The 18368-nt window shown below is 33.3% G+C and overlaps 1 protein-coding gene across 1 annotated transcript in view; it reads left to right on the top strand.

The window, feature by feature from the left end:
* The window catches only part of LOC145255589 (Fanconi anemia group J protein homolog), a 100407-nt gene that overhangs the window by 42617 nt on the left and 39422 nt on the right, over positions 1–18368 (top strand). Inside the window, exons 9-15 of the mRNA XM_080114067.1 lie at positions 305–398; positions 1140–1262; positions 4362–4463; positions 8652–8787; positions 11797–11843; positions 13102–13251; positions 16084–16244. Of these exons, the coding sequence (XP_079970193.1) occupies positions 305–398; positions 1140–1262; positions 4362–4463; positions 8652–8787; positions 11797–11843; positions 13102–13251; positions 16084–16244 (813 nt within the window). The remainder of the gene's footprint in view (positions 1–304; positions 399–1139; positions 1263–4361; positions 4464–8651; positions 8788–11796; positions 11844–13101; positions 13252–16083; positions 16245–18368) is intronic.

The following is an 18368-nucleotide window of genomic DNA, read 5'->3' as shown; positions in this document are numbered from 1 at the left end:
TCTGCTCCTTTGGTTGATTGGCATCTTACATCAGATTGCAGTCAAACCCGAGCGTATGACGTCATGTTCCGAACAAAGCTGAGTGGATGGTTAGTTACATCTGATTCAAATTCTGCACAAATACCAATAAATCTTGTATATTTATCTGAAAATCTTATAAAATTCACACTTTTTTTTTCAAAACAACCGTAAAAAATAATTTTTGAATGTATTGAATTAGTTTATAGTTTTTTTTGTTTCTTTTTTTTTTTTGATTTTATTTATTTATTTATTTTTTTTTATTCTTATGTTTATTTTATAATAGGATGGATGTCCTTGCGAGCCGAGACCATATGTGTATTCACCCACGTATAAAAAAAATGGCATCCATAACAGAAGGATGTAAAGATTTACTTGAAGTAAGTGTCTTATTTTATTCTTATTTAAATATGCAATACCTCTCTTGAATGATCCATATCCCAGGAAATAATTAGCTAAGAAAACATCAGCTTACAATCCTATTAACTCTTATCCTTGAGAGGCTTTTGGTCTTGGTAAATGATGACTCATTAATGAATTAAAATTAAACCTATTTCTATAGCAACCACCAGTCACAGTTATGATGATGAAAAGCATATTTAAGACCAGCACAAAACCTAGTTACCAACAAAATCACACCCCTTCACTATTGAATCTGGCATTTAGAGACCTCAACAGTGAAGAGGTGTGATTTTGTTGCTAATCAGGTTTTGTGCTGGTCTTATATATGCTTTTCATCATCATAAATTTGACTGGTGGTTGCTATAGAGATAAGCTTCTTTTCATGAAGAAAGAGGACACAAGGAGCTTTCTACTCTAATAGTTTCTTCCTTCGAACAGCTAGACTTTGAAATTCATTTCCTGCTTCCCTAGCTGTACTGATATGCAGAAGTTTAAATGTAATGTAAACCAACATCTTGTTAATCTTTCTGAGGCATAGTCCTAAATAGTAGTCTCTTTTATCCAAGTGGCGATATGCAATTAGGAGTGAATGTGACTAAAAAAAAAGAAGACTAGCACATATGAACACCCACACATTTAAACAATGCACATATATACAAAGACATTCATTTTGTTATTAAAAGTGTTAAATTTATTTATTTATTTATTGTCTTTTCCAGAATGATTTTTGCCGTTTCAACCACAATTCAAAGACGTTCAGTACGCAGACAAATCTAAAAACTGCCGGCCTCACAGAAGCCTGGGATGTTGAAGATCTTGTGAAAGTTTGCAGTAAAAAACCTGTATGATTCATACTCTTCAAAGTAATCTTTTCATGCATCTTTCAACGACTGGCTGGCAGCAAAGTGTAGTATCTGTAGTATAGAAATAAAAAAAAGATTATTTTTAGTTATTTTTGAAGAATTTCTTAGCAAATTCTTATCACAGTTTATGGAATCAAAATGGAACAAATAATAGTAATGAAGTAATAATGTGACCCATCCAATCATGGATAACCGAATATATATATATATATATATATATATATATATATATATATATATATATAAATTTTTTTTTTTTGATAAAATATGTTTTTTTGGACCCCCTGACAAAACGAGGGTGGACCTGTAAATTCACCCTTGTCCGTTCGTTCGTTCGGCTGTCCGCACTTTTCTCAATAACTACCCTTTGGAATTTTTTGGAATTTTGCACAAACATTAACATGATATGAGTAAAAATAGTAACAGAATGGATTTTCCGGGAAAACTCCCCCCCCCCCCTAGAGGTGCATTTCGGGTTAAAATGGCTACAATTGACACTTTTGTACTTATAAAAAAAAAAATTGATGCCTTCGATTTTTATAAAACTTTCTGAAAAATTGTAACTGATTTCTACATAATTTTGTTTGTCTATACTACATGATAGAAAGAAAAAGGTATGATGATATAATTAAGTTCCATATCGTTAGAACATTGGTATGGTATAGATAAACACCAAAAGTTTCCGGTAATGCATCCAAAGCAAATCGACAGCAATTCTTTGCAAATTATTTTTCGAAAATTAATTCATTAAATCCATATATAACATATCTTTTTCAAGGATTAGTTCTGTATTTGGATACCAATTATCATATCCTTTTTTTTTGTTTTCAACAATCATTCCATTTCTCTATGTCCTTTAAAGGCATTTCATCTTTAATATTTTCAATGTATGTGCTATTTAGCAAAATAATTTCAAACAAATATTAGTATTTTACTAGAATTTATACGCTGAGGAAATTTACTTACATTTAAAATCCATGGGTTAAGGATTCTAATTTCAACATTGTATTTAGTTCAAACAATAAATTTTATTTTGAAAAGTGATTCCTTTTAAATGAAATTGGAGCATATAAACTCTAATATATATATATATATATATATATATATATATATATATATATATATATATATACTAGCAAAAGTACCCGTCATTGACTGGGTTCAAAAACAGCCTATAGAAAATGGACTCTGATTTATGAAAGTATGATAGGTTATGAAAAAGAAGGGTTGTAAAGAGATAGCTTCGAATTTGGGGTATCAAAACCAAAGCAAAATATGATGAAAGTAAACATAAAATAGATAAACCCCATAATTTATTATACCATACCTGTTCACATTGAAACACTTATCACAATATTCTGTGGATCTATATTAAAAAACCTTGTTAAACTTGTGACATATTTTCATTCTATGGAGGTCAGGCGCAAACGAACACCCCATAATTTTATTATACCATATTTTTTCAAACTGAAACATAATTATCAAAGTATACTTACGCAGATAGATATGAAAAGTCTTTATTAAAGTTTTGACTATTTCCATTCTATGGAGGCCAGGCGCGAATGCAGACCCCACAATTTTAATGAACCACCGTTCTGCCAGATCAATCCTACCCATTCCTGTGTCTCGATACATCTATCGTTATATGTAATCAATTTTTTAAATTAGTCAACCATATAGGAGCCTATTCGTAACCACACACACACACACACACACACACACAGACATTCAGCTTTATATTATATATATATATATATATATATATATTAAACAAATAAATGACAAAAGTCTATATTCCAAATTTCAAGATGTTCACCATCTTACAATTTATTCCTTTAAGTACATTGACATACACAATTCTTAAAGGAATAAATTATAAGATGGTCAACATCTTGAAATTTTGAATATAGACTTAATTCATTTATTTGTTATATGCTCTGTAATTCCATATATATAAATATATATCTCACATGTTATTAACTATATAAATAGATTCTATTTAAAAGCATTTAAGAATGTTTATGGAATTTAATTTGTTAATATTTGGGGTTTTTTTAGCTTTACTTAGCAATGCTTCAAGTAAATGAAGTGTTTGTTTATTTGTATATTCAAGAATAGATTTGTTGTCTGCTAAAAGTTTTTGAAATTGGGTGTTGCTTCGTAAGATGTTTAACAATGGTGCTGTTGATGTCGGAAAACAAGAAAACGTGAAAGGATCAAAATAAAAAAAATGCAGACATGAACTCTCTCTCATTATATATATATATATATATATATATATATATATATATGATTCCTTCATTTAATCACATAAATTAGTATATGAAGATATAATTTTATGTGTAAATTTTTCAGTATTTACTTCAACAGTGCTCAATACATAGGTAGAGCTAGGTAGTAAGTTATGAAAATATATGGCAATTAAGCTACACAGAATATTCCATGTTTCATTTTCGTGAGAATTTGTCAGGCTTCTTTTCATAACTTACTAATACTAATATATATATATATATATATATATATATATATATATGGGGCATTCCAAAAGTAATGCCTCCTATCTTTTATTTCAGCTGAATGGGTCAGAGGGGATTACAAATAGCATCGTTATGATGACTGAACGTATGCATTCATGACCTGAAAGTTTCATCTCTCTATTGCAGATATTGACAGTGTGAGACTCTAAGAGGCAACCCCTGTCGTTGACATGTGTCAGAAGCAGATATACGTCATTGAATCCCTGGCAAAAGTGTATTGAGAATGGTAGAAAAATAAATTCTGGAGCACAAAAGGTCGCTCATTTTAATGGTACCACTCCCGTTTGTGTGGCTCTTCAGCTTTTTTGAGTTAAAAAAGAAAAATGGAAAAAGGAGGCTTTACTTTTGGAACTACTCTTGTATACGTTGTGAGAATTTAAAAAAATCTTATTTTAATTTTAAAATATAATGCATTTTTTTTTTTTTTTTTTTTTTGCAATCTCCCAACCCAATTCTGTGTGTATTAGAATCACATGCAGCCATCTCGTTAGCGCGATAATATTTGCTAATAAAATTCTCTGTTCTTTTTTTTTTATTTTAGATTTCTGCTTGTCCTTATTTTGTCACCCGATCACTCATCACACGCTCCGATATCGTCTTCTGTCCATACAACTATTTCATTGATCCCATCATTCGACACATTGTAAGTATCTCGTATAATATTTCTTCCTTTTGTAAATGGTCTCCTTTTTTTAATCTTAGGGATTTATTGAAGATATTTTTGGTACTTGTGCAGAATTTGAACCAGACGTAACTAACCATCTGCTTGGCTTTGCTCGGAACATGACATCATGCGCTTGGGTTTGACAGTAATCAATGTGCGGCAAAAGAGCCGAAGATCTTTGGGGAAACATTGAAAAAAAAAAAAAACAACGGGATCAGCCGGGAGCTTCTTGACAGTTATTTTTTCGAGTTTATATGGAGACAGAAATTTGGTCTCCATCTTAAACCATATTTCGAAAAGCTACCCAGTTGGGTTGGCGAAGTTTCTTCCAAATCCGCTGTCTTTTCTCATCCCACTTTGACATCGTCTGATGCGACCATAGAAAAGTCTGTCTAATCCTAAGCAAATGTCCCGGCTGTCTTAATTTAATATAAAAAAAAAGGTACTTGTACAGTTTAATCAAGACAAATGAAAATATCGAAAAAAGGTTATATTGTACGTATCCGTTTTGAACTGAAGATCTTTGAAAAAAAATTTCACTTCATTTGATCGAGTAGTTTTTCTTTTTTTTTTTACAGCCGAAAAACACGTTTTTATGAGAGCGCGTTGAAGGTAGGCATCTTGGATTTTTCCTTAATTTTTGTTTAGAGTTTAGAAACGTCACGGGGAGATAACTCCAGTTAAAGCGCCGACACTCCCTCCCCATCTTTAATACTAGCTCTTCTTCCTAAAAATCGAACCTTTTGCTCAGCATCATAAATTGTTTTTTCGCTGTAAAACAAAACCTACTTGATGAAATTAAATGAATTTTTTTTTCAGAGAACTTCATTCCATAACGGAGATGTACAATTTAAACGTTTTTCGATATTTTCATTTTTTAATGTCTTGATTAAACTGTACAAGTACCAAAAAAAAATTGGTTGCCCAGCCCCACCTTACAAGGAAAAAAAAAAACAAAAAAAAAAGTTCACTTTACATTAGTTAAAAAATAAAAAAAAATTTTTTTAAATACGTGAAAAGCACATAAAGAAAGTGTTTTTTGTTTTTTTTAACCTTTGTTTAAAAAATATGGAAAGCAAACAAAAAAATTGTTTTTCTTAGTTTTTTTCAGTTTTGTTTGATAAAAAAATTAGTTGGAAAAAAAAATACAATTTGTTTACATTAGGATTTGTGTTCCTTGATAGAAGCCCTGGTTGAGTTTGAATAAAATAAATATGTATTAGATACGTTTGAACCTAAAAAAAACGCATTATTAGAAAATAAACAGATATTTATTTTGTTTGAAATTTATAAATATATTTCAAAGCTACACTTCATCATCAGTATGTCTGTCTTTCTTTCTTTCTTTTCCATGTTATTGGAGTATAGAATTAGTAGAAGTCCGTTTGCTGTTTTTACAGTAGTCTTTTTCAAAGTTTAAAAAAAAAAAAAAAAACTTATAATTTATAATGTCTATAGTTATATAACCAAAATTGTTAAAAAAAAAAAAAAACTTATAATTTATAATGTCTATAGTTATATAACCAAAATTGTTAAAAAAAAAAACAAAAAAACTTATAATTTATAATGTCTATAGTTATATAACCAAAATTGTTAAAAAAAAAACTTATAATTTATAATGTCTATAGTTATATAACCAAAATTGTTAAAAAAAAAAAACTTATAATTTATAATGTCTATAGTTATATAACCAAAATTGTTAAAAAAAAAAAAAAAAAGAAAGACTTTGGCATTAAACGACCACTAAGATTGATATGCCGTAAAACCAACCAACCAACATAAAAAATTTGATTTTTAGGGGTATTTTGGGCCTGTATTCCATATTGTTTTCACTGGCCGCCATGTTTTGTTTTTGTGCATGCGCGTAAACAAACATGGTGACCAGTGAAAACAATATAGAATACAAAAGTGAATACCCCTAAAAATCAATGTTTTAAAGTCTTTTTTTACATTTACAGCATCTCTCGCAAAGTTTATCAATTTTTGCTGTTGAATATTTCTGAATGGCATGCACACATAAACACAACTTGTTCGTGCAATTATAATCTTTTGGATTGAGCATATTGTAAACCTGTATCCTTAAAAAGTTTTTTTGAATAAATCCAATCTCTGGGTTTAACTTAAATTCTAACCTTTCCCATGTAAACGTGAGCAAATTTGATGCCAAATTCTAAAAAAAGGTCAAAAAGAATTTTTGAAGGCCAAACTGCTTTTAAAAAAGGCTGAAGTCGCAAAATTTGGCCTAAAAACGTTGATTGGTTCTTAAGTGGGTGATCGATTTACTAGAATATTATATTAGAAACTGAGCACCCCTACAAATATTTAGATATTGACTTTAAAAAAAAAGTTCTTTTTTATAATCTAGTAGACTAGTGTTCATTCAATAATAATCCACTGAAAAAATTGAAAACAAACACCAAAATAAAAAAAAATATGGGGGGGCGGGGTATAGTTTCCATACGTGCACCTGATTTTCTTATCTATAAAAATGAAAATGTCTGTGTGTGTGTGTGTGTGTGTACATTTTCCTACCAAATAACTCTGTCAATTTTCTGTGTAGAGGCTCGAGATTTGACATAAGGAGTATTGAGATTTGGGAAAATCTTTTTAATCGGTTTTCGGCCATAAATTTGGCTGTCAAGGGGCCAAAGTGCAACAATTTGATCTTTGAAAACTCTACCAAACTCCTCCGCCAATGTTTGGTCTAAACGCTTGAAATTTTAAATATAGGTTATTTGGACATGGATCAAACTTTTTAATTTGATTTGAGCCCCCAAAAATAAATATTAAGGGGTCAAAGTTAAAAAAATTGACCTCTGCAGTCTCTATGAAATTACTCGGACAAATTTTGGTCTAAACATTTGAAATCTTACATAAAGTGTATTCACACGTAGGGCAAGTTATGAACAGTACATAGGGCCTGAGCAAAGCCAGGCTGAACTGCTAGTTTAATAATAAAACTACTTGATCAGTATACGTGATTTTTAGAATATGATATTTTCTTTCCGTCACAGGAAAGTATATCAGACAGATTTCTCTTTATTTTTGATTTTTTATGTAGGGGAAATTCTGGAAAAGCACCAAAATTTGACTTCTATCTTTACTCAATTTTATTTCTAGGAGGAGGCATCGGTAGGGGCCTGTATATATATATATATATAAAAACAGACTGAGATGAGTCGGGGGGGGGCATCTATATATATAAAAGCGAAAATGTATGTACGTATGTATGTACGCTTTTCCTCGATGTCCACAAAAGGCTTCTTTCAGAGAAGCGCTCGCTTGGTTCACAACTTCTTAAAACTTTTTATATCATCTATAAATTGTAATATCTCACAGTTAACCATGGAGCTCGCCTCTCTATTTAATTTTATTGACTTTCAAACGTTAATTATTCGACATTTCCCGCATCAGCACGCGTTATATTCGGTTTTCGGTATAAAAAAAGTGAAACTCGACTCTAATCACTGGCCGAAAGCCAGTGGTCTCTAGAGAACTAATCAACGTTTGGTCAATGTCGATTTCGTCATATCAGACGGTAGCTTTCATTTCGAGACGAGACGAGACGCTCCCCCTAATAAACAGGGAGTGGGTTTTTAAAAACAAACAAACCGATTTATTGACCTCATTAAAAACTGTCCCGCACAAAATGCTAACTACTGAATAGCTATCGCCGTCACGTCAATCAAAAACGCGCACCTGTTTTTTTTTTAAACTTTACTATTTTCCAACTGCGCGTCGTCAAGGCTTTGTTTGTTTTTCACGGGCACCTGTTTTTTTTTTCACATTTCGGGTTTTTTTCACACACCTACAAACACCCAGGCAACGCCGGGTACCCCTCGCTAGTATATCATAAACAGTAAAGTGTCTAAAACAAAAACTGTGTTAGTTGCCTTGAAAATATATTTTTCATACTTTGTAATGATTGGTTCATTAGTTTAGGAGTCAATTGTGACATTGCAAACCTTTGTCTTATAACATAAATTGAAATTCTTTAAAATTGTCAAAATTAACCAAACTTTTTTAGGTTATATAAGACACAGGACTTTATCGGCTACAATATGGGCCAAGTAGTGAATCTTGTAAAATTTGTCTCAATTTCAGATTTTTTTTTTTGCCATTAACCACTGACGTTGAGCCTTGATTTTGCTCGTTTTACTTCACCAGGTTGGAATTGAACTTTCTAAGAACATAGTGATTGTAGATGAGGCCCACAACATTGAGTCTTCGTGCAGAGAGTCGACGAGTTTTTCAATTACAAAAACTGCATTTGTGAATTTACGAGATGAAATAATAAAATTATGTAAGTAAATTTTTATTTTTTTTAATTATTATTCAGATTCTTAACATTTTTTTTTATTATTATTAATATTCAGATTCTTAACTTATTTTTTTTTTTTTTTGATGTGTTCATATTCTCTTGTACTCATGCTGTACTGTACTGTACTGTTGCTACGTTCGGATTGTTAGTGGTGAACCACCACTGTTATGAAATAATTGTCAAGAATGATTCCTAGAATTCATATCGTTTGGACTACTATTATTATTATTATTATTATTATCTTGAATATTATTCTCACAACGTTTTAGCCGATGCAACTTCCGACTTCTTTCAGATCTATCTTGTCAAACGCAAGAATCTTTATGTCAAACGCAAGAATCTTTATGTCAAACGCAAGAATCTTTATGTCAAACGCAAGAATCTTTATGTCAAACGCAAGAATCTTTATGTCAAACTTGGAATTTCAAACTGAACCGTGTTTGCAGATTACCATGACTATGTAGAATTCCTTCTTTTTTTTTTTTCTTCTTCAAGGCCAGACAAGGCATATTGTCACTTGGACATAGTAGACTACTATTTGGGACCAGGTCTACAAAGGCATTTATCTAGGAAGTTGAGCAGCAAGATGTCTGTTCACATTATATTTAAATTTCTGCAGGTTAGTACAGTCAGGAAAGCAGGAAACAAGGAGGGAATTCCAAATTCTAGCAGTTTAGCAGATATGCATTTATACATTTAACTATGTGAATTTTTTAAGTTTTAATATGCATGCGGACTGAGTTCAGATGGTAAGAAATAATGCTGGAGAGCTACGTGTTTTGGTTTCGATTTTAGTTGATGATACCAAGCTATTTACCCCTTATCCTCGAGTGGCTTCTGGGCCTTGATAAGTGGTGACCCCCCATGAAAAAAAAAAATCTCTTTGTAAACTTTTGATATCTCTACTATATATTGGGTATAATATAATAATCAATAGATTATTAGGTTTATAATAATATATATGAAATCTGCATGAATTAAAATATCATATTTAAGCGTATTTTATGGCCTGGTGACCCCGGGTAGGCTGTTAGTATATGATATGAAATAGAATTGCAAAGATGAATATAACGATTATCTTTAAAATTTATCGAGATGATCAAAAGCTTCACGATTCGTAACTTGCTATTCATTGTGAATATTATTGAATACAACTTCGTTAATCATCTGATTTGTTTTTCAAATCGACTGCGGCTCACAATTGGATTGCTTACGTTCACATTCCAGGTTCTTCTTTTAGCTTTACAGGTGACCGGTTCGAGAATTGATTTACTTGAATTTGTTATTCTGTTGAAATAGACTTTTAGTTTTTGCAGAAAAAAGTTTTTGTCTTTTTTTTTTTTTTTTTTTTTTTTTTTTTTTTTTTTATATATTTTCAAATTTATGCGAAGTGGTGATGCATTTTTTTTTTTTTTTTTAACTAATGCTTATCTGATGAAAAGAGCATAGGAGGGATGTGCAATAAATAATGCCCCTGACCCACTTCCCATAGCAATAGAGTAACAAAACTTAGCACAGTTATTAGTCTTTCTCTACATAGGAACCACCCAGAGTTATGCATTTCTCCTATCGTTTTATGGAGCTCTGGAGACCATTTTGTAGAACACCTCAGGTTGGTCCTCCAACCACAACGTGACTTCAGAAATCAAGGCTGCATCATTTAGGAAACGCTTTCCTTTCAAAAACAACTGCATGACTGGAAAGAGGTGAAAGAGGGTGCAAGGTCAAGAGAGTAGGGAGGATGAGGGAGGGGTTTCATAACCACATGCCCGTGCTTCTGATCTGGCAACAAGCGAGTTGTGGACCGGAGCGTTGTCCTACAGGAGGAGGGTACCTTTGCTGATCTTGCCCTGCCCCTTGATTTTGATAGCTTCCCTTAATTTCCTCAAAAGTGAAGCATAATAGGCTCCTGTAATTATGGTACCCTTTGCCAGGAAATCTGTCATCACTACTCCGTCCTGGTCCCAGAAGACTGTAAGCCTGACCTTGCCAGCGGAGGACTGCACCCTTGCCTTCTTTGGAGGTGGTGAGTTCAAGTGCTTCCACTGCATTGACGGGGCTTTGGTCTTTGGATCATAGTGATGGACCCAGGTTTCATCCTATATAATCAGTCTTTTGAAAAACTTTTACTCATCTTCTTGGCACATCTCCAAATTCATCCTCAAGCATTGGACGCGTTCTTGCTTCTGGAATGGTGTGAGCAACCTGGGAATCCATCTGGCAGACACCTTATGCATATTCAAATGGTCATGAATAACAGTTTCCACAGACCCTGTACTAATCTTGATATCTTGGGCTATTTGGCAAATAATAATGCGCCGATCTTCCAAAATGGCAGCCTCAACTTGACGGACAGATGCCTCATCAATGGCAGAAGAGGGGGGGGGGGCGACCAGGTCTGGGAGCTGTTTCCACAGACATCCGGCCATGTTTGAATTCACGATGCCAGCGTTTTACAAGGTCATATGATGGGGTATTATCACCATAAGTTTCTTTCATTTCATCAAATGTCTCCTGTAGTGTGCGTCCTTTCAAATACAAAAACCGGATCACTGCTCAACATTCAACAGGTTCCATTTCACACCTGACTCAGTTCAAACACCTGTAAAACAGAAACCACAATTAGTTCAGAGCTGTAATTTGCCACATAACCTTTAGAGATATAAATCATTGCACATGCAAAATTTCAGCTACATCAGACAACTGGAAGTGGGTCAGGGGCATTACTTATCCCCCCCCCACCCCCACCCCGTATCTTTGAACATGCATGGATTAAGGATTTTTCATTATTGTAATTCTTTGTTTGAATTTGGTAGATCAATAAATATTTTAATTTTTCAATTTTATTTTCATCATCTATTTTTCATTTATCCATCCATCTATGTATGTATATCTATCTATAGATAGATAGATCCATCATTAGATAGATCCAAAAACAATCACCTGAGAATGCTAAGTGACTATTTTTTGTTTTCATTTCTTTTTATTCAGTATCTTTCAAAAGAAACCTGACTGAATACAATGTCCTATTGAATTTGGTAAGTATTTCTTTTTTTTTTAAGTATATGATAATAATTAAAACAAGACTCTTTATATTTTCATATTATACTAAATTTATGTCAATTAATGTTTTTTTTCCTATATATTTTGACAAACCGGAATACCTGGAATTGTCCAGGGGGAAAAGCATAGCATAACCTTTCTCTCTCTATTCACCCAGCCAAATCCTCTCTCTGGACACATGCACACATCTCAAGTCTGCATAAAGGAAATAACTCTGTGAAAAAAAAAAAATCAGGGTTACTTCCCTTTGCTTTATAACATAACATTGATATAAATGCCCATTTGGCTACCAAAGAATACATTTTTTTTTTTTCTAAATTTTAGACATTATTTTTCCAGGGTTATACCAATTTAAAAAAATAATAACTTTGTAGAAGCTTGTTGAGTATTTTTCAAGTTTTAGCAAGATATACATATTATCTGTCGCATTCACATCAGTCGAGGATACGTCGTTGACACAGTTTGACAGTCTTTACAATTTTTGAGTGTAAGATGACCTTGCATCTGTCAAGCTGAGGTCTGGTTCTGGTTAGTCCTAGAAGTTCCACCTTCCCATGCCTTTGTCTCCTATCTTTCTGGTGGAGTAAGTTTATTGCTTACTGACTGAGGAATGCTGATAGGGCACCCCAAGCAATTTTTGAAAGGCCAGAGTGCTCCTCTTTTACGGGCGTTGGCTTATCTCTAACCACCTTTCTGACCTTGTGTCACATCTTCATGCAACAGGTTTTTAGACAGTCTCTATCACTCTAGTATTATTTGAATTTTTGGAGATACTGTTCTCATTTTGATTGTTATTTTCACAACAGTTCAGTCGATGTAACCTCTGACCTTCTTCAGGTGTATTTTGTTTAACACGGAACAGAATTTTGAACGGAGCACTTTATTTACTTCACGGTGGTAGCATGCTCTTGTTCTGTCAGCCATGACTGGATGGATCCTAAGTAATTTGCAAAAAGTTTAAATAGCTTTTCAAACTCGCTTTTTCCTGTGTTGGAATTTTTGAGATAATGATTGATAATTTTCAGTGTTTTAATTATTTGGACTATTGTTCTCATTGGACAGAATTTCCATGAACAGAGTTTGTTTCCAAGAACTTTTCATCTATGATATGCGTTATCATGAGATTGCTTCTCATGAGGCTCGCTTACACATATAGAATGTAATCCCAAAATTATGACAATGATTTTCCAAACTTCCTTTATATCTTATTAGAGTCTTAACATTTTCTTTCAGGCTCAACGGTTTATTTTTTTAATCGACACTTATTCAAATTGTCTTGAGCAAAACGACTTTAACCATTCTTCTAAAATCTGGTCAGGGTTTGATATTGTTGCTCAATTGGACCAAGTTGGAATCGGTTCGACGGGTTATCCTGTTATACTCGTAAGTACAGCTGTTCATTCTTTTTATCATCTTTTTAGTATTTTAAAAGAATTATGAATTTTTTGTTAAAAGAGTGTTACGAGGTGCTTTCAATAAGTTTCCAGATTTCTTTTTGTATGGGACCTTTTAATGATAATACACACATGAAACTCTAGTCCCTTCTAAGTGATCTCCTCCGGCTGCAGTGCAATTGTACTATTCCAACAACTTCTGGAAGGCCCCATTGAAGTCCTCTTGTGTGAGTTTGTCAATGACACATGTCACAACCTCTTTCATCTCCTGATTGTCTCATAATGATATCCTGTAACGTTTTCCTTGAGCTTAAGGAATAACCAAAAGTCACAGGGATAACCTGAAAAAGGTTGTATCAGGTTTGGTGCTATTACCCGAGGTTAGCTTGCTGTATGAGTTTGTGTTGGGCTTTTCCGATCATGGAACATCCCAAAAAGTTCAACAGTCATCTAGCTGTAAACACTATCAATAATTCCCCCCACTCTTTATCTGTGCCTAAACCTAAACGTAGATTCCATGAACAAAGCTTTTTTCTTAGAACTGCACGCCTGTGGAATTGTCTTCCGTTTTCCTGCTTTCCGGCTGACTACAATATGGTTGTCTTCAAGTCTAACGTAAATAAGTTCTTGATGAGCCGTTCCATATAAGTTATCAACTTTACCAAATTTTCATTACTAATGATTACTATAATGTCCAATTTCTACTGTACACTCTTTAACCCTTATCCTTGAGTGGCCTCTTGGCCTTGATAATGTGGTGATGCCTATGTAAAAAAAAAAAAAAAAAGAAAAAAAAAGTTATTTTGGTCATCTAGAACAACTTTCATAGCATGATAGTTTGGCCTGATCATCTTCACGGAGATAGGGTTGACGAGTGTTTCTGGTTGTTCTGTTTCAATAAGAAAAGTCCACCAATCCAAGGAGACAGGTGCGCCCCATACCACATGTTTATTGTTGTTAATCCGCAGGCCACAGCTCTCTCTCTCTCTCTCTCTCTCTCTGACGTCAAGGTAGGTACTCCTCTCCTGATAGATGGTTCCTGAAAAAATAACTGAAGTTGGTCATCCAGTCTGGTAGCAATGCAAACTTCCTTGCAGAAACAATAAGTAAAAATTCCAGTCGTTAGTTTTCTTTTTTATAAAAATAACATTGACAGAAACTATATAACTACAAAGTTCTGATATGATATCACTGTACAAATTAAATTATAGGCAGTTGAAATGAAATCACTTCAGAGTCCACAGTTCAATAGGTGTGGTATCATATTATATAATTAGGTAGATGGGTGGGGAGTGAAGCTTCCCTGATCCCAACCGGCCAATCAGGGGTCACCACAACACATTCCCCTCTCTTCTGATTGGCTGTGTGCATGCTTACATATTGACGTAAATTTCCATCAAATTTCTTCCCAGGCTGAACGCATCTTTAGTTACTTGCAAATAATTGTGTGTACAGTTCCCACACTGACATCAAACTGTTTACTTATTTCTATAGACACACAACGGTCCTTATCCATGAAATTCTTTATTTAACCAATCACCTATGGTTTTCTGAGTTCTTTACTCTTTCCACACTGCTTATCATCCCTTACAGACTCCCTGCCTTCCTTGAATCTCTTATGCCACTCAAAAACTGATGCTCAATTCGTCCAAGATGGTCCAAAAGCAATCTGAAGCATTCCATACATTTCTGTGGCATTTTTTCCAAGTTTAAAACGGAATTTTATTGCATACCGTTCTTCTGCAGTGTCCTCATGTCCAGATTGCATTTTTGAAATTCACCAGTTATGACAATCAGGCTTTAGTATAGTGTATTCCAATTCCTGCTGTAGCTGTTCATTTGAACCTGAAATCATAAAAATGGGTCATCATTCATCTCATAAGATGTATAGCAAAATGTACTGAATCCTCAAAAGAGTCTATGACAGTTTTAAATGCCTGTACAAAAAAGTCTGGAAACTTATTTAAGGCACTTTGTATAGTTTGCTTGAAACATTGTGCATTGATGTTTGAAAGCAGTTACAATGCAGGTTCAATAGAAAATCATACGGCACAAAGATAGATAAAATGACAAGATTTAGTGATTAAATATTTAGCAGCCTATTGTATCGAATCAAAGATTATATGGTTTCACTAGACTATTTAGCTCGTTAAAAATGGGCAAAAGTTATAGGCTATTGACTTAGAATAAGTGTTTTATGCTAAATTGATGGTTCAATATGGTTAAACTTGTGCTCATTTTTGCATTAAATACTAATCCCTATTAATCCGTAGCTAAATTTCAGCTAGATAGGAACAGTAGTTTACAAGAAAAAGTGGAACGGACAGACAGACAAAGAAATATATCTTATGAGGTAAGACTTTTCAAAAAAGAAATCTTCAGCTCACAAAGCACTGTTTGGTTATAAGTCAAAAGAGAAAATGTTATAAATTTCTGTTTAAGAGATTTTTTACAAATAGTTACTGTGCTATTTCAGTATATTATATCAAATCAAAGATGATATAGTATTGTATAAAAAAATATTTTGAGGTAAAACCTCCTTTGCAAAAAAGAAATCTCTGTTTAGCTCAGGGAAAGAGAAAGTGTTATAAATTTCTGTTTAAAAGATTTCATACAAATAATTTCAGTGGGTTGAAGCAAAGCAGTCATGGTATGATGCCTAATGCACCGAAAGTACAGAATAGTTAGAAAACATCGTCCCTCCCAACTGGAACTCTTGAAAAAAAATTGAGCTTTTCAAAAATGAAAACCAGAAGAAAACTAAAATGCAAAAGTGCAGACAATTAATTGTTATTAATGTTTGCAAATTTGTTTGTTTCAGGAACATTTTAAAAAGTTGTGTGCCGAGATGGAAACGAGGACAGAGAAAAGAAATGACACTATTCCTAATCTGAAAAGTGCTAGCATGAGTTTGTTGGAACAACTTTTCATTATTTTGGGATTTTTTTATTCACGGAATATGAAGAATGTTGAGGATTTTAGGTGAGTTTTTATTTCTAAACTTTCTAAATAATCGAAAGCTAACTGCATTTTTAAACTTAAGGTAGACAACTCCTAATATATTTTTCAATTTAAAATGAGTTATCTCCCTTGTTTTTTTTTGTTTTTTTTTCTTTCATATGGTTATTTAAAAATATTTTTAAAATATTTGGTTCTTGTTCAGAATTCCCCCATATCAAAATCAAAAAATAAAGAAAACTCTGTATAATGTATGTATCCATGACTAAGTTGAAATATCATATTCTAAAAATCACGTAAATTGATCAAGTAGTTTTATTTTTTATAAATAATATCATTTAAATGAGATTAATGCGAATTCATAGGCATTACAACATGTATGATTATAATTATTCAGTTACCTCCTTTTGTTTCTTGAATTGTTTTTTTTTTCAAAATGGTGGATGAGACAGTCACTCCTTTCTACTCAAAAAATTGGATTTCTTTTTATTTAAAAATAAAACTACTTGATCAATTTATGCAATTTTTAGAATAGGATAGTTTCGTTCCCAATGAGTACATTCATCATATGGGCTTTTTTTTATTTTTGTTTTTTTAATATTGGGTGAATTCTGGACAGGAACCAAATGTTTCATATTAGCAGTTTGTCAGAGCTGGGCAAAGTAATTTTAAAATAAATTGAAACTAAGTACGTTATATTAACAATAACATGGTAGGATCCTCTACCGCTCCAGAAGATATCTCACTACCGATACAATTCTCTATCTGTATAAAAGCCAAGTACGTCCAAGGATGGAGTACTACTGCCACATCTTGGCTGGAGCTGCTAAAAATAGCCTATCCTGCCTTGACAGAGTACAAAATAAACTTTGTGGCTTAGTGGGGGATGCCCTTTTCTCTTCCCTGCAACCTCTCTCTCACAGAAGAGACGTTGCTAGCCTGTCTTTGTTTTATCATTATTTGTATGGCAAGTGCTCGTCCGAGCTCCAATCTCTGGTTCTCCCTTGCCAATCTTTCATGAAAAACACCCGTCTAGCTGAAACCACTGTCAGTAATTTTCCCCACTCTTTATCTGTGCCTAAATCAAAACGTAGATTTCATGAACAAAGCTTCTTTCTCTCTGCCGCTTGCCTGTTTCCCACCTGACTACAACTTGGACGTCTTCAAGTCCAACATAAACAAACTCCTGACAAACCACCCCTTAAGACACTCTATCAAAACCCCCAATACTAACTATTACTACAATACTATCCCATTGATTAGTGTACACGCAATGATTCTTATCCCCGAGTGGCTTCCGGGCCTTGATAAGTGGTGACCTCCATGTAAAAGAAAATTAAAAAAAACAAAAAACATACTACAATGTTAATAAATAAAAGTTGGTTGAAGCAAAGTTTGATTTGTCAGCTTAAATGCTATTTAGATCTAACTTCGAAAATCTCCTATCTATTTATCTATATAAAGTTATATATGTTCTGGTAATTAATGCTTACTGTTGTGCTGCTGTGTTACTGCATTAATGTATTTGTTTATTTTTCTGAAAACTTTCGCAAAAATTTTGTACATTTTCTGATTGCCTCCTCTGTTGTAAAACTTTGAAAAATCTTATATCTCTATCTATATAAAGTTAGTTATGTATATATGTAACGTGATAGGTATATATGTAATGTGGCCGTTACTTTTTAACTGTGTTGTTACATTTCAAACCTCTTGGACCCACACATTGTTTGGCACCGTCGCAAAGGAACAAAAAAAATGAGGAAGGAAATAAAAATCCGACTCTGCATTTTTATAAAGTGCAAATGAATTTGTGATTCTTTCAACAAAAAACACATTTCATTATCTTTCCAAAATCTTTTCGTACACATGTGCTTTTTAAAGGTCTCTCTCCTCACCATTTTACGCGCCCTGGCCAGCGCTTTCTCGCCCTCAACTTCACACGTCCAACTTCCCCGGCGCATGCCGCTTTGCTTCTCAGCTCGACCAAGTCCTGTCCTTTTTTCTTTTTCTCTCCTTCTTCCTGTGACGTCAGCGTGTGCACATTTGCTTGATTTGCATACGTGCTAAGACAGTTGCTGCTAATACTTTCGCCAGCCAGCTATCCCACGGCTGCTGCTGATTTTCTCACATGTTCTGATACGCACTAGG

The sequence above is a fragment of the Euprymna scolopes genome, chromosome 31, assembly GCF_053919585.1.
Source record: "Euprymna scolopes isolate OS-2025 chromosome 31, ASM5391958v1, whole genome shotgun sequence".
NCBI lineage: Eukaryota > Metazoa > Mollusca > Cephalopoda > Sepiida > Sepiolidae > Euprymna > Euprymna scolopes.
The sequence above is the reverse complement of the archived record's forward strand: the minus strand, read 5'-3'. Positions and strand labels throughout refer to the sequence as shown.